Source organism: Bison bison, unplaced genomic scaffold, assembly GCF_000754665.1.
Source record: "Bison bison bison isolate TAMUID 2011002044 unplaced genomic scaffold, Bison_UMD1.0 scf7180017864198, whole genome shotgun sequence".
Classification (NCBI taxonomy): Eukaryota; Metazoa; Chordata; class Mammalia; order Artiodactyla; family Bovidae; genus Bison; species Bison bison.
Genome location: NW_011494770.1, coordinates 5,539,089 through 5,561,207, shown reverse-complemented (window position 1 = coordinate 5,561,207; position 22,119 = coordinate 5,539,089). Strand labels below are relative to the sequence as shown.

General features: G+C 37.3%; 1 protein-coding gene across 1 annotated transcript in view; it reads right to left on the bottom strand.

Annotated features, from left to right (window-relative positions):
- The window catches only part of AHI1 (Abelson helper integration site 1), a 218,121-nt gene that overhangs the window by 188,627 nt on the left and 7,375 nt on the right, over positions 1–22,119 (bottom strand). Inside the window, exons 5-6 of the mRNA XM_010844305.1 lie at positions 8,929–9,485; positions 753–934 (exon numbers count right to left, since the gene is read on the bottom strand). Of these exons, the coding sequence (XP_010842607.1) occupies positions 753–934; positions 8,929–9,485 (739 nt within the window). The remainder of the gene's footprint in view (positions 1–752; positions 935–8,928; positions 9,486–22,119) is intronic.

Genomic DNA, 22,119 nt, shown 5'->3' with positions numbered 1-22,119 from the left:
ATTAGTGGGGGGCTTCTGAGTGCTAATGATCTGGTTCTTGATTTGGATGATGACTTTATAGACATGTCCAGTTTGTGAAAGTTAACTAAGTAGCATACACATAATACGTACACTTTTCTTTTTAAAAAATTAATTACTGGAGCCACAAAACACCATAAACAGCATGAATAAGCACCATAAAATCTAATATTGCCCATTTTTTAATCACAATTTTTGGCCAAATAAATGGAAATTGAAAAGAAAAAAAAAAGAAAATGTAAGAAGCAGAAAAAAGTCAAGAATAAGTAATGAAAAATAAGATAAAAGAAATGAGCAGAAAGGAATGTAGAAAGCAAGAGGTGAAATAAAAAGTGGGCAGGAAGAAGCTGAATTAAGAGAAACCGTGAAAATAGCAAGTTTGACAGAGGGATGCAACTTAAACATCTGAAATGTTTATTGGCTGTTGCCCATTTACAGTTTTCAATGCTGTCTTAATTATTTAGGGGCAATAACATACAGAAGAAATCTGTGTCACAATAGCAACTACATTACTAATGATGACTCAAGTAAGACAAACTCATCACAGAGACCCACAGTTATAAATAAATGAATGTTACAATCTAGACAAATCTAAGTATCAAATATTCTGTATTGGATTATTTTTTCAATTATACCATTCGGGACTAGATTTTCTTTAGTTTTAAGGACTAAAGTCCCTGAATCAAATTATGCCTACCAAGGCACACATTTTTCATTTAATTTGGATAACAAACCTGTTTTAGCCTTCTTTTTCTTTTTTTTCAGTTTGGATTTTGAGTCATCTTGCATGTTGTCTGCTACATTTTGTTCCTTTGAGCTCACTTCATCATCTTGATGAGTATCTGAAGTAACTGCTCCAACTGGAGATTCTTTCTTTTGTTCACCTTCAACTGGGTCATCAGAGATGATCGATGTACTGCAAATATAATCCAAGTTCAAGCCACTGGAAATGTACCATTATTATTATTACCCTGCAGCAAAGTTAACAGCAACTAGAGGCAAGGATAATCCTAAAATCAGTATTATTTTCTGCTGGGAGATACATATATTTTCTTACACACTAAACTGGTTAGCTGTCAAACTAAGTATTATGTGTACTAATTTACCCTTGGTGATGTTATATATCCCATGAGCCAAATTAAACTCATCTCTAAACTCCTGGGGAAAACGAATTGTATTTTATGATCAATGGATCTGTTTTTACTTGGGACTGATAAAATCATCCTTACTCTACTGCCAAGTAAATGAATAATGAACAAATCTCTAGATTATTTAAAAGCAAAAAAAAAAAAAGTGTTCTAATTTTGTTTGTTTTGTTTTCAAGAGGCTTCAGATATCCAACTTTTGATTTCCAGGTAAAAATTAATTGCTTATGTTTTCCAGTGGCTTATGTGCCACTGTGTTTTCAGAAGACTAACATTAAAATTAAAATCTGCATCACATGAACTATTAATACTAAATGGTAAAGGGTAGCAGCCTAGAAGCACACTGAGTTGTAAGGAGAAATCAGCCTATTAATGTTTGTGACTTACCAACTAAAAAAGGAATCTGCATCTAATAAAAAATTGACTTCCAATATATTTAGTCATATTTCAAAAAGGGGGTGAGAAATAAAGAGTAAAGAAATATTTCAAAGCAGTCATTCTAGAAAGTCATGTTATTCTATCATATCATCAAATACTGTTATTTAAAGAGAACAGTTACCCTTTGCATGTCTTTGTCATGTAAAGCATGGTTTTGTTTAAAATTCATAAACTGATCTTACTAAGAGTATGACTTACAGTTCATAACAGATACGGTAACTGTGTGAAGAAATAAGATTTATGGTGTACTGTGGTAAGCAGTCTTTAAGGTGGCCTCCAATGATCCAGGCCTCCTAATACTCATGTTGTTGTTTAGTCACCAAAGCATGTCTGACTCTTTGTGACCCCATGGACTGTCGCGCACCAGGCTCCTCTGTGCATGGGATTTTTCAGGCAAGAATACTGGAGTGGGTTGCCATTTCCTCCTCCAGAGGATCTTCCCAATCCAGGGATCAAACCTGCGCCTCCTGCATTGGGAGGTGGATTCTTTACCACTGAGCCACCAGGGAAGCTCCCTGATACTCATATCTTTGTGTAATCCTTTCTCTTTATTGTGGACTAGACCAAGTGACTTACTTCTTATAGACAGATTATGATAAAAGTAATTGGTACCACTTCTATGATTAGGTTCCCAAAGGACTGTGACTTTGGTCTCACTTTTTCTCTTTCAGAGCCCTTGCTGAGTAGCCCATGTAAAGAGGTTCACGTGGTAAGGACCTGACGTCTTTGGCCAAAAGCCAGTCAGGATCTGAAACCTGCTAATGGCCACGTGAGTGAGTTTAGCAGTGGATCATCCATATCTTCCAACTGGCATGTCACTTGGCAGATCCTCCCCTAGCCAAGCCTTGAGATGACTACAGCCCGGCTGACATCCTGATTGTAGCCTGTGAGAGGCCCTGAGTTAGAGACACCCACTACGCCACTCAGATTCCTGAGCCATAGAAACTGGGAGACAATATATTTTGTTGTTCTGAGCTGTTAAAGTCTGGGGTAACTTTTAATGCATGTGCCTGTTAGCAACTCTGTTTGCCCTCTCTTCGTTACAACTGGTTGTCTAGCTTTTAATAAGAGGGGAACTATTTTTAGATGAGGACGTTGAAGGAAACTGACCCTGAATATCAGAGAATAGTCAAATACAGACTGTTTCCATCTCAAGTTGTTTATCCAGATGTAGATTACAAAAAACAAACTTACAGAAGTTAAAAGATAGTTTTTACCTTGTTTACCCCAAGGAGAGACAATAAATAAGAATCTACTCACCGAAGTTCACATTGTGTATGTAAGCATATACATGTAAGTACTGTATATAAAAAAAGGCTAAAGGAATACCAAATTGCTAACAGGGATTATCTCTGGATGGGTGGATTACTTATGTTTTCCTTTTTGTGTCTGTATGTTCTACAGTGAATAAATATTATTTGTAAAATAAGGGGAAAATGTTGTTTTTATATATCTAAACAAGTATTTATAACTAAATAAAGGATGTAATTATGCAAAATAGGATGATAGTACTATTCTTGACAGAGTTGTCATAAGGGGAAAAGCACATATTCCTTGTAAAGCATTAAGCACATAAGAAGGGGCCACATAAAGGTTAGCTGTTATTATTGTACTGCCCATGTGTCCAAAAGAGGCTTCCCAGGTGGCACAGTAGTAAAGAATCCGTCTGCCAATGTAGAAGATGCCAGAGATGCAGATTCAATTCCAGGGTCAGGAAGATCTCCTGGAGTAGGAAATGGCAACCCACTCCAGTATTCTTGCCTGGGAAATTCCATGGACAGAGGAGCCTGGCAGACTAGAGTCCATGGGGTCTCTAAGACTCGGACATGACTGAGCAATTGAGCATGCACAGTACACATGTCCAAAAGGAGGACTAAACATTTTCTTTCTGAAACTGCAATAGGGAAGAACCTTTTGTATTCCATTACATGTTAATCACTAAAGGATGCTGCCTGAGAGCTTAAATTAGACATAATGGCCCGACTCTGGGAATCCTGCTTCCAAAGCAATGAGCATTAAGCTAAAATACCTTTGTTTAGCTCATGGAAACATCTTGACCAGGTCCATTTGTGAGTGACTGCAGGGAGAAAGAAGTTAACACACCCCCTCTGGAGGCTGATGGGAACCAGGAAGTGTTTGATTTTACTCCCTCCCCTTTTAGTATAAAAGGAGCCTGAATTTTAATTCAGGCAAGATGGTTCTTTGCAGGGTACGAGTCAACTGTTTTCTCAGTTTGCTGGTTTTCCAAATAAAGCAATTATTCCTTGCCCCAACAACTTGTCTACCAATTATTGGCCTGTCGTGCAGTGAGCAGTACAAGCTTAAGCTTGGGAACAAATTTTGGTGAAGCCAGCCAGGAGCCTCGTAGCTGCCGAGACCACCTGTCCTGAGGATCTGATCTCCAAAACTCCCTTCAGTGGCACTGGCTGCCCCAATACCTGGCAACTGGAGCAAGGAACCAACATTTGGGAGCTGACGGGCTCCACATGGTAGGGTAAGTCGCTCCAGTGTGCACAGCCAGGAACTTCATTTCCTTCCCACCTTTGGGCTTTTTTTCCCTCAGGAATAAGTCAATTTATTTTGTGGGGTATTCCACTGGGGAGAGGAAAGAACTGTAGGCCTTCTACCTGATCTGTGAATTGGTTTTTTGGTTTCTTTGGATGCTAGCATTTGTTTGTGTTTTGTTTGTCTTGGAAAAGAAGGAATGTTTCATCTATCCCTAAACAAAGTCCTCTGAAGTGCATTTTGCGTAAGGGATCCTATTACAGCTCTGAACCCATGGGTGAAAGGAAAATGATATCGTACTGTAACAATGTGTGGCCACGGTTGCTCTTAAGATCTTCATCTTGGGACCCTGTGCACCACATACTGCTATTCTTGTTATGTTAATTAGGTAATTTTTGGTCATTTATTATGTTGTTAGTACATGTGAAACTCCCAGGACCAAACCTGAGGGTTTATTTAGGATTTTCTGTTTATTCTTTGGGTTTTTTGTTTCATCTTGTGTGCTTTAGCTTCTCCATTTGTAGCCATATCAGTTTGTGATAGTTAAAACTTTTACTGATATGAAATTGGGAAAATAAACAGGAAAAAAAAAATCTGTTCCTGTCCAAGAGTGGGATAGTCCAAGGAAAAAGAAGTTGTACTTGGTTCCTAAAATCACCAAAAACTACACATAGAAACAGAAGTGTCTTTTCCATAAATATTAGTAAAATGGTTTCACCATGTAGACAGCTGACCTTGATTTGTTCTGTCTGCTAGAAACCCAATGTGAATCTATTCTCTTTTACAACTGGGTTTTACATTGTTGTATCAGATTCAGGGCTAAAAGTTTGGAATGGGAACTATGAGGTCCCTGTGTTTGTGTGATTGCACATGTGTTATAGATGTGTGGCACTGCCAAAATTAATCTGTAAAGGGGCACTATTTAATTGGCCTAATGGAAATTAAGTGCTTACACAAATACTCAAATACAATGAAACTGGCCGGAATGAGTTTCAGGTTCACATGATCTAGAAAATACTTAGTATGGAAATAATATCTGGTACGAAAAGTTAGCTTAAACTTGTTTTTATATAGACATGTCTTTAGAGTCATCCACATTAAGTTTACAATACTTTCGTTGTAACTTTAGGTTCACCAGAAATCAAAAATACCCTATTCCTGTTACAAAGTTTATCAGAAAATAAAATAATGGGACAAAGCTTTAAGTAAATATAAGTAAATGAAGTAAGGAGTTCTGGAGTAAACTCTATGGGAATAATGTTTTGGAAATGTCTATCTAGAATAGTCTCTCCAGATTTTCATAACTTGAAACAACCAAGTTCTAAGGTAAGACTGAACTTAATTAAGAAATCTTAAAGGTAAAGTGGTAAAAATCTGAATTTCTTTCTCTAAGAGGATAAAAAGTTTTATTAAAATATTGAATTACTTTCGGTAATTATGAGTTTGTTTAAGTGATCTGTATTTGCCATTGAGATCTTTAATCATCATTGGTTAACTTTTGATCTTTTTTAACAAACTTCCAAAAAGATCATGTTTTAAGTGGAGTTCATCTAACCTCTGGCTAACTTTGGAGTTTTTCAGAGGGTCTCTGGAACATCTCAAATTATTTCTCTCCATCTCAGAGAGGAATATAGAACTAATTGGGCTTATCTGGTATGTTCAATTGCATGGGAAGCATTATTAAATAAATAACACTTAACACTTCTTAGACTGTATCGCATGGGTTAAGAAGTGAAGTGAAGTTGCTCAGTTGTGTACAACTCTTTGCGACCCCATGGACTGTAGCCTACAGGCTCCTCCACCCATGGGATTTTCCAGGCAAGAATACTGGAGTGGGTTGCCATTTCCCTCTCCAATCACATGGGCAAATGTTATTAATATTCATATTCTATAAATTATATAGAGTTCCTAACATTCTGGCATATCCTGGTAAATGATATTACTCAATTTCAGTGTTGTCTTAAACTATCTGTCATAGCATTAATCAGATTTCTATTCAAATGCATGTTGTAATCCCAGTTGGTTGATGCTAAAGCAAAAAGGTATCCTTTTAATGATAAATTGCTATTTCACAGAGGATTTTGAATGACTCTACAGGTATTTTGTGAAAAATTAGGGAAGAATGATAATCCTTTATATGCAAGCATCTGTACTATTATCAGAAAAGAAGAAAAAGGAAGGGAATGAAAGTGAGGATATGTTGCTTCAAACCTTAATTCCTCAAACCTTAACTGACCCAGCCAATCTGGCCACTATGCCAATACATCCATCCTTCCCACCATTTTCCATTCCTACCCATTCCCAACTTCTGACACTGGGGCTCAGGACTTCCCCTCCTTACAGGGATCAGTTAGAAAATCCTGTGTTAGTTTCTGGAGGAGAGGGACTTGTTCTGATATTGCCATTTAAGACCAGACAGGGCACCCGATTGAGCCAGAAGCTACTAAGGGAACAGGGTAATTTCCCTTATGCCGTTATCTTGCTGCTGCTGCTGCTAAGTCGCTTCAGTCGTGTCCGACTCTGTGCGACCCCATAGACAGCAGCCCACCAGGCTCCCCCGTCCCTGGGGTTCTCCAGGCAAGAACACTGGAGTGGGTTGCCATTTCCTTCTCCAATGCATGAAAGTGAAAAGTGAAAGGGAAGTCGCTCAGTTGTGTCTGACTGCAGCCCACCAGGTTGCTCCATCCATGGGATTTTCCAGGCAAGAGTACTAGAGTAGGGTGCCATTGCCTTCTCCGATGCCGTTATCTTGTAGGGAGCCTAAATGCAAACAAACAGCTGGCTGGGTTTCTCAGACTTGTTTAATTGGAAAGATCCCAACCGTCATAAGATTGGAACCCTTCTCATAGGGAGGATCCTCTATACATGAAGCCCACTTGACAGCACCCACAGCTGAACCAATAGGGTCCCAGCGAGGGAAGAAGGCCCTTAGTAGAGCACGACTTGTTAGTGCATCTTGGCAGGGCTTTGAAAAGGGAAACCAAAGCAAAAGGGTTTGAACAATATTCAGGAAATTCAGCAAAACAAATGAAGACCTCTCTGAATTTTTGGAAAGGATTTATCATACCTACAGACATCATACTAATGCAGATCCTGAGACCCCTGAAAATATTAGAATGGCAGATGTGACTTTTTGGGGCAAAGTGCCTCAGGTATCAGGAGAAAGTTATAAAAATTAGATGGGACATTTGGAATGAACATTTCTTAATTGGTAGATGTTGCTTTTTTAAACTATTTAACAGGGAAAAACAGAAGAAAGATGCAAAATGAAAACTTTTTTGGCAGAGGCACTGGATTCCTAGAAGGTGAGTAACTGGATGAGAGGTAAGTCCCCACTGGGGAAGGAATGATGCACTTACTGTAAGGAGGAAGAACTTTGGAAAACAGAAACTGCTCTAGGCTGAAAAAGAAGAACAGCAGCAAAAGATGAGAGCCTCTTATGTGGCAGAGAGGGACACTCTGAATGAAGAGGCCCAAGGGTTCTCTTGGACTTGAGGCATTGAATCAACACAGAGGAACCTGCCTCACCCTGCACTGAAAAAGAGACTTCACTTAAATATCGCAATTCCAAGAAATCTCAGGTAACCTGATAGTGTTGCTGTGGATACTTTTTCAGGGTGGGTGGAAGCGTATTCCATGAACAGAAAGTCTCTGAAAGCCCTCCTTGGGGAAATCATCCTGATTTGGATAAGCATTAAAACTATTCATCCTGGAGACCACAATCAATAGGAAAAACAATAAATGTCACTAAAATACTAATGCCAAGAGACATTTAACTTCGCATAAGGCCTTGCCAGTTGCCCTGCTATGGATCAATGGCTCCCAGAAGCAGGCTTAAATTAAGCACCTTTAAAATACTGTATGGTAGGCCATTCCAGGTGTCTGCCCAGGTAGGAGACTCTAAAAGTGCTAAAGACCTGGAGTTGCTAACTGTACTAAAACTTCTGTACTACACTATTCACGAGTTTGCCTCCAACGGGTCTGCCTATCCAACAGAAGTAGATGGTGATTCCATTACAGCTGGAGAAGGGGCAACCAATTTGTTCAGTTTTGTCCAAATAAATAGCATAGAAATTTGATATATGTATTGGGAACTAAAACCAAAACCACAAGTTATTATGAATTAGATAACAAAGTGGTGAGAGGTTTCATCTGGTTCAAACAGGACTGACTAAAGACTTCAAAAAGGGCTGACTGAAGAGTCTAAGGAAATTTGTCACTTCCATTCAGCAGAATGGTCTTTGTCCCTTATCCCACAAGACTGTGGTATGGACACCAACAGGGGGAATTGTAACAGGAAGAACCTTTTGTATTCTATTACAAGTTAATCACTAAAAGGATGTTGCCTGTGTGCTTAAATTATACATAATGGCCCATCTCTGGAAACACTGCTCCCCAAGTGATGAAAATTAAGCTAAAATACCTTTGTTTAACTTGCAGGAAACATCCTTACCAGGTCCACCTGTGAATGACTGCAGGGAGAAAGAAATGAACAGATCCTCTCTGGAGGTTTATGGGAACCAGAAAGTGTTTGACTTGACTCCCTCTCCCTTTAGTATTTAGTACTCCCTCCTCCTCAGAAGGAGCTTGAATTCTATCTCAGGCAAGATGGTTATCTGGGGCATGAAGCATCTTCTGAATTTGCTGGCTTTCTGAATAAAGTTGCCATTCATTGCCCCAACAACTGGTCTCTCAAAATTACTGGCCTTTTATGAGGCAAGCACTATAAGCTTGGACTTAGTAACAAAACTCCAGGTATCACTCAAAAGCTGAAAATAGTGTTTTTTAAAGAGGACATTATATATTTATCAATGTAACATACCTTGTTTCAGATTTAGACAAGGTGGGAACTTTCTTTTTTTTCTTTTTTCTTTTTTCACCACTCAATTTGTCATCATGCAATGAAGAATCTAAGGGAAAGTAAGACAACTGCTCCTTGAGTTTCTTTCGGATTTTCTTCTTAATCTCCTTTGCCATTTCTTCAGCCACTTGGAGCTGGTATACTTGCATCAGTTGTTCCTCATCTAAAGTATTCTTTTCTCCTTCCTCCTTGGCCTTTTCACTTTTGTCATGAGTCACACCTGGCTGTGGCTTAGTCCGTCTTTTCTGAGGTGCCGCATCTCCCTTCTCAGGAGCTTCTGGCTCCATCTCTTGTGCAGTCACCTGGAGCGCTGTTTTCATAACCTTTTTATTTGCCTTTTCTTGCTTGTCCTCCTCCACAATAACATCATTTTCTGGATCTTCAGTTGCTGACTGCGGATCCCTTGGTTTGTTTTTAATTACCCGCATGTTCTTCTCTGGGTTCTTAGTGTTAGCAGCAGTTATATCATCACTTTTAGTTTCCCTGATTTTCTGAAGATTGCTTGTAACAGCATCAAGCTAGGAGAAGACGACACAATAACAGAGTGTCAACTAAACACAGTTTAGTTCTGTGAAGATAAAATCATGTTGACTGTTTCACAATATGCAATACTGGGAAGAATATTTCACTTTTTACTCCAGCACTTTGACACCATTCTAGGGCCTTTGGGGAGCGTTTTCCTGCTTATTCTCCCAGTCTTAGACCAGCAATCTTGAGAATAAATTCATATCAAATGAGTTAACTAACATGGGGAACATGTTAATGACTTTTTAAAAGTGAATTAACTGCTCAAATCTCAAATGCTACTTTCCTCTGGCAAAATGATCCATACTCTAACCTAATTAAGAGATATCAGTGAAATTGCTAGAAGAGCTATGGTTAAAGTATTTCATGTTCTCTAATAGAAAACACACAGGTCATTTATCTTGCTTCATAATTAAATTCAAAAACCAAAGGTTTATAGCTCTAGGGTTACTGTGCAATTAGTCTAAACATATCAGTGAAAAGGCTTTTAAGTATTAAATATTATCAAGTTAAATCAAATGACTAAGCACATACTTGTATTAATAACTTTCTCCATTCAAAATTATTTAAAATAAGAAATAAACAGAAAATAATGCTAGAAATCAAAAAGGAATGTTACTAGTAATAAAATAAATATTTTGAGAAATCCCCCAAGGATGAAAAACAGGCAGGATTAGATCCATTAAGAAATCCATTAAGAAACTACCAGAGAAAACCACAGCCTGTAGGAAAAGACTTGTCCAGAGAAAAGGCTGGCTCTGGAGAGGCCATAAGCTGAGGCAAGGAGCACGAAAAGAAGGGATAAGCCTGAGGATGACCAACTGAGGAGTTGGGAGGGCAGCTCTGTTCCCCTCCTCCAGCTGTGTTACATGGTGACTTTCACCCAGAGAACAAAACAGCTGAACAGACAGAGATACGGCTTCATGTCTCAGGTAGGTACAATCCTCACCAACAGCAGAAGCACGCTATGTTGAAAACAACCAACAGGCAGGAGAAAAATTCTCAAACACAAAGATGACGAACAACTGAGAACACTGAGGGAAAGCAGCAGAATCGAGGAGAAGTCCACCAAATCCAATAAAAGAGAAAAATTAACATGGAAGAAAAACAAACAGCATCAACAAAATAATTTAAAATGAGTAGAATTAATATTAAGAAATTCCAAAAAATATGAGATGAAAAACAACTGCAGATGTTAGAACTAAAATTTTGAGTGAGAGATGCATTCAAACACAGAATGGGTAAAACCACAGTGATAAAAGATTGAAGTCAAAGAATTCTCCCAGAAATGACGGAACCAGTGAAGACTAAAGTTCAATTATTGAAAACCCTCATGTTTCAAAGTAGTTAGAATATCTAATATATGTGAAAAGATGGAAAAATGTATTCCACCACACAGCCAATATTTTACCATCTTTAAGACTCTTCTGCTCACCTAAAATATATTTCCAAATTCTACCTATTCCTTAAGGATAAATTCTGAAGCCATATCCTCCAAAAATCTTTCCTAATCAAATTAAAAAAAAATATCTTCTTAAAGGTTTATTTTCACATGTTCTGTTTCTAGAAGCAATATATCCATAAAACAGTAAGAAAACAGAAAATTTAAAAATAGAAAAAAATTCAGAAATTACTTAAAAAAGAAGACCCAAAGTTCAATCCTAGATTGCCTCACACAAGGAAAATCAATGATAATCTGTTCAGAAACTTACTTTTGTCTTCTTTCTCTGAAGACAGTCATACCTAATAACCTTGAATTCCCATTACATCAATACAGAGCAAATGCTAACTTTTCTGTTTTCTCAGTACCAGAAATGTAGTGGCAATCAAGGTAAACTGTGAGGACACTAATAAATGGAAAAAGATAAGCAAAAATTAAAAACAGAAGAAAGAATTATAGTCTAGAAGAAAGGATTTTGAAAATGAAACCCTGGGGAAGCTCATCATATGAAGCTCATAAGATGTTTGTTTATTCTCTTCCATTGATCTGTCAACCTTTGTACTAATAACATCATTTTAAATACAATCCTTAGAGCATCTTTGGTAGCATTCCACAATTCTATTGAGATGACAGTTTCATTACTTTTTAAATTCCTGTTTCTGTGGTTTGTATTCCCTTTTTCTTGCTAATCGCTTCACGAGATAGATTTTACATTACCAAGTAATTTATAAATTTTAAATTTTGTTGTTCTAGTTTTGTCATACTATAATTGAAAAAGTCTACTTCATGGAATTTCACATTTCATGGACTATCACTGAATTCATGTTCTTTTATCTTTAACCATCCGTTTATCTTTACCATCTCTGCATCATTTTTCACTTTAGCTTGTCCGTTTTTAAAAATAAGTATTATTGAGACATAACAAACTATATGAATTACAATAATCACCACCGGCTGTAAGCGTATACTTAAATGAATTCTGACAAACATATACACCATGACACCACATGACAGCACAACTATCATTTGTGACACTACACATTTCTAGTACCCTACACGTTCCTTTACAAAACCAATCCCTACCCTCCAAGTCCTGGCCCCACTCAGCCACTGATCTGTTTTCTTTCACTATAGTTTGTCTTGTCTAGAATTTCATATAGATGGAATCATACAGAAGATAGCTTTTTGTTTCTATCCTTCACTCAGCATAAAGCTTTGAGATTCATTCATGTGGTTGCATTTATAATAACATTCCATTTACTGCCGAGCAGTATTTTCATTGTATGGAAAGATACTACATTTTATTTCTCCATATACCAATTAATGGACATTTGAGTTATTTCTAGCTTTGCATGTTATGTTTTCATTTCTCTTGAGTAAACATCCATAAGTACAACTGCTATATATGCTAAGTATACGCTTAAGTTCTTAAATAACTGCCAAACGGCTTCCTAAAATGGCTGTACCAGTTCACACTCTCAAATTTGTGAGTTCCAATTATTTAACACACTTGTCAGCACTTAGCATTGTCAATTTTCATCCTTTTGCATTCTAATAGGTATGTAATGGTATCTCCGTATTGTTTTCAAATTAATTATTAACGGCATTACTAAGCAGGCTTCCCCTGTGGCTCTGCTGTAAAGAATCCACCTGCAGTGTAGGAGACACAGGAGATGCAGGTTTGATACCTGGGTCGCAGGGAATATCCCTGGGTCAGGAAGATCCCCGGGAGGAGGAAATGGCAATCCATTCCAGTATTCTTACCAGGAGAATCCCATGGACAGAGGAGCCTCGTGGGCTACAGTCCGTGGGGTCGCAGAGTTGGTCATGACTGAGCAACCGAGCACACACATCGTACTAACCACATCTTTACTAAGCACGTCATTACACATGCTTATTTCCTATCTGTATCTCTTTGGTTAAGTGTTCAACTCTTTTGCCCATTTTCACAAGGTTGTTTCACATCATTGAGTTCTGAGAGTTCCTAAAGTTTTCTCAGTACATTTTATCAATGTATTGCAAATATTTTCCCTCAACTTATAATTTTGTGTTTTCATTTTCTTAGCAATGTTTGAATTTTCACAAAGCCCAATTTAACCCCCTTTTCATTTATGGTTCATACATATATCCTGAGAAATCTATTCATAACTCAAGTTTACCAAGCTTATCTTGCTTATTTTATAAGCTATATATATAGAATTTAGCTCTTAAATTTTTTAAGTCATAGATCCATTTCTACTTAATTTCTGAATATGATATGGTCATAGTTTATAGTATTGTATATCTGATTGTCCCAGCAATATTTGTTGAAAAAGATTATCCTTTTCCCCTCTGAGGTATCTTGGTAATTTTGGCAATAATCAATTGACCACCTACACTGGAGTCTATTTCTAGACTCTGCTGATTTATGACTTGTATGTCCACCTTTATGACAATACCAGGTTGTCCTGGTATTGAGTTTTGAATCAGATGATAAAACTCCTTCAACTTTGTTCTTCCTTTTCGAAACTGTTTTGGCTGTTCTAAGTTTGTTGTTTATATTTCCAAATAAATTTGAAAATCAGATTTTTAATTCTTGAAGTCTATTGGCATTTTGATTAGGATTAAATTGAATCAATAGATCAGAATTTCAGAGAATGGATAATAATAATCTGTCAATAACTATCTGACAATACTTTCAATCCATGAACATGGGTATATCTATTTGGTTTTGATTTTTGGCAGATTAGGGATTTCCAGTATCCAGGTTTGCATATATTTTGATAAATGTATCCTAGATTACTACATATTTGGTTACTATTACAAATGACATTTTAAATTTTAAATTATTCACTACTGGTAGAAAAATACAATTGGTTTTTATATTTAGACCTTATATTCTGCTAACTCATTAATGGTTCTAATAGCATTTTTTTGAGATTCTGTATTCTGCGAATGAGATTCTTTTACTTCTTTTACAGTCTTTATATTTTTTTTCAAAAATTGCATTATTGCATTGGTTACCCATACAATTATGAATATCTATGGTGATGTGCTCAAGCTTAGAGCAAAAGCTGTCAGTTTTTAAATTTTAAGTAATTTTAACTGTAAGTTATTGTAGATTCCCTCTATCAAGTTGAAGAAGTTCCCTTCTCTTTTTGTTTTATTTATCAGAATGGGTGACAAATTTTGTCAAGTCTTTTTTTTTTTTTGGTGATCTGAAAATTTTAATTTCTTTTAACCTTATATTTAAAAACAACATAAGATATTTTACAATCTCTTATACAGATATTCACAAATTCAAACCATTTACTGGGTTCACATCGGCTGTCAATCCACACAGGGTTTTTACTGGTGTTCAGCGAGTCTCGGCTCTTAGACCCGAAGTATCAGCTATCTCACCGATAGCCAGGTGCACACAGTACTTTCAGGCCTGCTGCATGGACTTTTATTGCATTTATTGAGATGATCATATGGTTTTGTTTAATTTTATGGTGAATTACATGATTTTTTTTCAATACTTTGATATACTGCTGAGATAAATTACATAATGTATATAATTATTTTTATATAAGACTGATTCCCTAAATTTTGTGGAAGATATCTGCTCTGGGTTCAAAAGGGATACTGGTGTAATTTTCCTATAATGTCTTTCTCTTTTAGTATTAATTTAAAATTGCTACCCCCATCAAAAGAATGGAGAAGTATTCCCTCTTTTTACATAGTCTGAAAGAGTTTATATAGAATTAATATGATTTCTTCCTCAAATGGTTGGTAAAATTTATTAATAAAGTCAGCTGAGAAAACTAGCCACCTAGTTTTTTCCACAGGTTTTTAACCACAAATAAATTTTTAAAAAAGATATAAAATATTCAGTAGCTTGTAGCCTTGAAGTAATTTACACATTTTATCTAAGTTGCTAAATTTATTGTCATAAAGTTATTCATAATACTCCTTTATTGTCCTTTTTAGGTCTTTAACACATCTGCAGTGAATTATATTTACATTCCTAGTATTAGTTATTTGTCTTCTTTCATTGTTTTTCTGATCAGTCTGGTTAGAGTTGTGAAGAAAAGGGTTAATTCGGCAGCCCTCGTTGCTCAAATCCTGCAAATCCTAGGCCTGTTTGCAGGATAAGCTCTTGAATGGCTCCTGAGAACTGAGCTCTGAGCTTCTGGAATGTTGAGCCTGAAAAAGGTGAATGAATACATGAACTAACTAAAGAATATTATGAAACCTGGACTTAGAAAAGGCAGAGGAACCAAAGCTCAAATTGCCAGCATCAGCTGGATCACAGAAAAAGCAAAAGAATTCCAGAAAAACATCTGCTTCATTGACTACATTAAAGCCTTTGACTGTGTGGATCACAACAAACTGCGGAAAATTCTTAAAGAGATGAGAATAATAGATCACCTTACCTGCATCCTGAGAAATCTGTATGAAGATCAAGAAGCATCAGTTAGAACTGGACGTATAACAATGGACTGGTGCAAAACTGGGAAAGGAGTACGTCAAGACTGTATATTGTCATCCTGCTTATTTAACTTATATGCAGAGTACATCATGCAAAATGCCGAGCTGGACGAATCACAAGCTGGAATCAAGATTGCCAGGGAGAAATATCAACAACCTTAGATATGCAGATGACACTACTTGAACAGCAGAAAGCAAAGAAAAACTAAAGAGGTTCTTGATGAAGGTGAAAGAAAGTGAGAAAGCTGGTTTAAAATTCAACATTCAAAAAACTAAGATCATTGCATCTGGTCCCATCACTTTATGGCAAACAGGGAAAAAAATGTAAACAGCGGCAGATTTTATTTTCTTGGGCTCCAAAAACACTGCAGATGGTGACTGCAGCCATGAGATTAAAAGACGCTTGCTCCTTGAAAGAAACTATGACAAACCTAGACATGTTTAAAAAGCAGAGATATCACTTTGCTAACAAAGGTCCATAGAGTCAAAGCTATGGCTTTTCCAATAATCATGTACGGATGTGAGACCTGGACCATAAAGAAGGCTGAGCACCAAAGAATTGATTCTTTCGAACTGTGGTGCTGGAGAAGACTCTTTAAAAGTCCCTTGGACAGTATAGAGATCAAACCAGTCAATTCTGAAGGAAATCAACCCTGAGTACTGGAAGGACTGATGCTGAAGCTGAAGCTTCAATACTTTAGCCACCTGATGCAAAGAGCTGACTCAGTGGAAAAGGCTCTGATGCTGGGAAAGATTGAAGGCAAGAGAAGGGGGCAACAGAGGACGAGATGGTTGGATGGCATCACTGACTCAGGATATGAGCCTGAGAAAACTCCAGGAGATAGTGAAGGACAGGGAAGCCTGGCATGCTGCAGGCCATGGGGTCACAAAGAATTGAACACAACTGAGTGACTGAACAACAAGAAAATCTAGCATATTTTCCACCCTTTAAAATTAACACATAGAACATTTTTAGAAACTGTTATTCATAAAAGAAGTTATCACCTCTATGAAATAACATTAGGATAAAATGAGATAGAAAATCAAAGAGTGAAATCAAGATGATAAAGGATTGACAATGATAATGATTTAAAGTCCTTCCTTTAAATTAAGGCAAAAATTCAGATGCAACTTCAAAATTAATAATAGCCACAGTTTGAGTATTTATTCTCTACTTAACAATTTATACTTATTGGTTTCAGTTATTACTACTGAGTATTAAACCACTCCAGACTTAGTGATATAAAACAATAAATCATTCATTATGGTTTGAACTCAATATATCCTATCTATCATGCCTCTCATCTCTAGTTCTTCATACTTTGATTTCATAATCGGTCACTTCATTCATCATTTGCTATTATCATGTACTTTTTATCCATCACACCTGTCTGGAAAAAACTCTGCTGCTGCTAAGTCACTTCAGTCATGTCCGATTCTCTGTGCGACCCCACAGACGGCAGCCCACCAGGCTCCCCTGTCCCTGGGATTCTCCAGGCAACACTGGAGTGGGTTGCCATTTCCTTCTCCAATGTGTGAAAGTGAAAAGTGAAAGTGAAGTTGTTCAGTCGTGTCCTACTCTTAGCGACCCCATGGACTGCAGCCCATCAGGCTCCTCCGTCCATGGGTTTTTCCAAGCAAGAGTACTACAGTGGGGTACTGTTCAAATTAAGTGATGTTCATCTCTGTAACTATAACCAGGCTGTTGAATGCTGCCTGAAGAAACTGAACCACTTCAAAGATTGGTACTATTCTAAAGATATGGCCTATAAATTCAACTGAGACCTCAAAGCTACAAACAATTCTCCCATACTGCATAATCTGTTTGTATGCATTCTTCTGTATCTTCTGCACACTGGCTATTTCAGGCTGTCTTTACTTACCTCTGATGTTCAATGTTGTCACTTCTTGACTCACTTTCACGGGTGAGTCAAAAGCCATCAAATGGAAAGCTGCAACTTTCTACTACCAAATCTACAAATTTTCATGTACTCTAAACAATCTTTTTCTCTGTCCTTCTCATTATAAAGAGGTGGGTCTTAACTTGTGTTCTAAAAATTTTCCTGTCCTGTATCATCAAATCTCTTCCTTATCTTCCCCAATGCTGCTGCTGCTAAGTCACTTCAGTCGTGTCCAATTCTGTGTGACCCCATAGACGGCAGCCCAACAGGCTCCCCCGTCCCTGGGATTCTCCAGGCAAGAACACTGGAGTGGGTTGCCATTTCCTTCTCCAATGTGTGAAAGTGAAAAGTGAAAGTGAAGACGCTCAGTTGTGTCCGACTCTTCGAGACCCCATGGACCACAGCCTACCAGACTCCTCTGTCCATGGGATTTTCCAGGCAAGAGTACTAGAGTGGGTTGCCACTGCCTTTTCCATCTTCCCCAATACCAGCACTGAAAATATTCCTTTTTATAGTTAAACTTTCTGAAAAAGTTGTCCTACTTGTACTGCTTCATTTTTTATGAACATCATATTAAAAAGTTTTGCTCTCTACCCTGGTAATTAACTTCTGAATACTTTCTTGGTAAGTAAAAATACCATTCTGGTTTCCAACCTAAATAGCTTTTACAGTGTTCCTGTATTTTATTAGTCGATGTCATTTTCTCTTGTAATTTTTTTTCACACCTTTTGCTCATTTAAGACACCTGAGTGCTAAGTTGCTTCAGTTGTGTCTCACTCTTCATGACTTTATGGACTGTAGCCCATCAGGCTCCTCTGTTCATGGGATTCTCCAGGCAAGAATACTGGAGTGAGTTGTAATGCCCTTCCCCGGGGGATCTTCCTAACCCAGGCATCGAATCCACGTCTCTTATGTCTCCTGCACTGGCAGGTGGGTTCTTTACCACTAGCACCACTTGGAAAGCCCTGAGAGATATAGTATCTTACTATTCAAGGCATTTATTTGTAGCATTTCTTTATTTATTAACATTGGGAATGGAACTTACTCATAGGTTGTTCTTCAGATTGATAGGGGAATAGAATGTTAAAAAGAACCTTCTGATTCCAGAATACAAGTGTTCAATAAATTTTAGCTATTACTATGTTATTGGCTATATGAGTACTAGATCTGTGACTATAAAAAAATCATAGTTTCAGTGAATTAGCTAACTTTTAGTTGTCTTTGTTTCTGACTCAAAGTATCTTCTACCTCAGATTTATCTATTCCTTCAACAAGTATTTACTGGTTTTCTGTGTGCAGACAGAGAATATTCTCATTATTTGGATGTCTTTCATTTAAAATCAGATGTCTTTCATTTCCCACACTGGAAAACTGAACCAGCCCACTTCTATTTTCTTATTTAAATATTTGTCTATTAATTTAGGTTTTTACATTTAACTTTTTAAGATATCTGATATGTAATTTAATATGAGATGAAATGAGACTGCAAATGACCTTTTTCCCTAGAAGCTAAAGCAATGTTAGCAGTACCAGTCCCTGTACCATAGCTTCTTGAAACACCTGGCACAAACGATGGAGAAACTTCTACATGCATAACTGGTTTCAAGGCTCATCCAAATTTATTTTCAGATTATAAATTCTCTATTCCTAAATACTTTGTTTTCATTCATGTCTCTGGAGATGGTACTACACACTCAACTAATCTATCTTCCATAGTTTTATTGATTTTTTTCAGGAGGGAACACCAGTCATAACTCTTTCCCAATTCACATGCTCCCTATTGCTCTCATACACGACTGACAATGTAGGCAAGTACATTCCTTGGAACACTATTTTCCCCTAAATATTGTATGGATATTGCTCCATTGTCTTTGGACTTAAGTGTTTTTGGAGAGAAGCTGGAAATGTACGAGGTGTTTCTTCTGTTTAGATGTTAGCAAAATTTCTCTCTCCCTTGAAATTTAAGTTTCCAGATAGAGTTCTCATCTCAAACTTTACCTGGAATGCAAGATGGATTCATCTCTTCCCACATCCTTTTTCATTCTCAGGAAAGTTTCCTCCTTATGCTCTTTTTATTATTTCTGCTCCATTAGTGCCATCTGGGAACACAGACTTGTAAGTCAAGTATTTCTATATGTCCTTATTTACTGTATCTTTCATTTTAGTTTCGGCCATTCTCTCTCATGTTTGTTGCCCAATCACTAAATTTTTCCTTAGTGTCAATTCTATTATTTTAGGCCTCAGGTACAGTTTTTGAGGCAGCAATGAAGAAAGAATCACAGAGAGACTGTAGTTTTAAATCCAGATTCTAAAATTCTTACATGATATTAAAAAATATGGCACAAAATTTGTATATGTAGGTTATCTCTAAATAGAAGGATTCAGGCTGTTTTGGTTTTACTTTAGTGTAACAAAAGTCTTTGAAATGTAGTGGGTGAAAATTAGCTCATCTATTCTGGTTATTTCTGCTTTCATTGACTGTTTTACAACTTGGTAGAGAAAAAGGGTTAACATGTAGAAAACTCATAGCAATGCAAATGTTTCCTGTCCACAGGAATTTGGAAAAGATTTTTGTAATGTATGTAATCTATGTAGAAGATTTCCATTAATATAATGCAACTAAATTTTGTCTGGTAAATAATAATATGGCCTTCCCTGTGGCTCAGCTGGTAAAGAATCTGCCTGCATTGTGAGAAACGTGGGTTTGATCCCTGTGTTGGAAGATCCCCTGGAGAAGGGAAAGCTATGTAAATGATTTCTAATATAATGCAACTGAATTTTGTCTGGTAAATAATATAAATCTCGGTACATCACATCCATTTGAACTGGTTATAACATCTTACTGGTTCCCTCATTAATCAGTGGGCTAAATAAAATTTTTGATACATGTTAATACATAGAAAAATGTGTGTGTGTGCTCAGTTGTGTCCGACTCTTTGCAGCCCCATGGACTGTAGCCCACCAGGCTCCTCTTTACATGGAATTCTCCAGGCAAGAATACTAGAATGGGTAACCATTCCCTTCCCCAGGGAATCTTCCCAACCCAGGGATCAAACTTGTGTCTCTTAAGTCTCCTGCACTGGCAGGTGGATTCTTTACCACTAGCACCACCTACATGTAAATAACTCCAACTTACTCTATTTCTGGCTATATGAACCTGGCAGAGATAGTAAGTGGTTTTCTATTCAGATGGTCATAAAATGTCTCATGTGCAAAATAAGATCTCTAATACGTACTTTCATGATTAACAGGAGAATCAGAAATGATAATTTGTAAAAACCTTATCAGAGTGCCTGATAGTTGAAAAACAGTAAGATAAACCTTCCATTATTATGAATTCTTCTATGGCTTTCCCTTTGCTTAATTTTCTTATTTAAGCCTGCTTCCTTTTTAGTCTCAGCCTGTTCTACACTTGGGAGTTCTTGTTTTAAAGAGGTCCTATCACTTCTTACTTTATTAAACAGGGTCCTATTGGGTTGTGGTGAAGACAGTAGATTCTGAAGTCAGATTGTCAGTTTGAATCAAGGGTTTACCATTAACTATGCAACTTTGCAGAGAAGGCACTGGCACCCCACTCCAGTACTCTTGCCTGGAAAATCCCATGGACAGAGGAGCCTGGTAGGCTCCAATCCATGGGGTCGCTAAGAGTCGGACACGACTGAGCGACTTCACTTTCACTTTTCACTTTCATGCACTGGAGAAGGAAATGGCAACCCACTCGTGTTCTTGCCTGGAGAATCCCAGGGACGGGGAGCCTGGTGGGCTGCCGTCTGTGGGGTCGCACAGAGTCGGACACGACTGAAGCGACTTAGCAGCATGCAACTTTGGGTAAGTTATTCAAACTCTCTATGATCTAGTTTCCCTATGTATAAATGTAAATGAAGCTTCATAATTGTATTGTTTATATTAAATTAAAAACTAGTGAATACACACAAAATATTTTGAAGTGCTTGAAAGAGAGCACTATTATTTAGTAAATAAAAACAAGTATTCTCCTCTATTTGTTAAAGTAAAGCATTTCAAAAATATTTTTGCATTCTAGGAATAAGCTGTTTCTGTCCAGCTGAAAATTTCTTCCTAAATACTTTTATCTTTAAATTAAGAGAGACTGTGGATGGCCTAGTGTGTGCCAAAAGAGACTAAGTTACTTTTAATTACCTATCCCTTATGTGTCCCCCACACCTAAACTGGATCTTAGATAACTGGACATATCTTCTGCCCATTTTCTGGTTACCCATTTAATTTAGCATCTCTGGCTTAAACTGTACCTTGTTCATGCTCACAAAGCCCAGTTCTGACAGAGAGAGAAAGTATGAGTTCCACTTTGTCTGAGTCCATAAAAATATTCTGCAGTTGCATCCAGGGTTCTTTCTGGTTTGCCAAATGTATACCACTTTCCTCAAGGTGAGGGCATGTACCAGTAAGCAATGTTCACTGTCCATATGCCACTATTCCCTACCATACACCAAAAGCAGCATGTTCTATCTTAGAGCAGCATCCACTACGGCAGACCTAATCTGCTCCACTCTGTCAGTGGTTCTTACTTCATATGCAGTGTAGTACACTAGGGTACTAGGAACTCCTTACATGCATGCGGCTGGATCCTAGCCAAGGTTATTACTTTTTTTGTTGTTTCAATCAAGAATATAATGATTACACTGATGGCTGCCAGACAGAACGCTAAAATGAACAGGTCTCATGACAAAATACAGACTAGGTTAAAATATGCTACAAGTCAAATATAGGATGCATATAACTCATAAAACTCCTGTTAAAGGAATGTGTGTATTCCTCTTATCAACAACCAGAACACACAAGTACCAACTGCCAGAA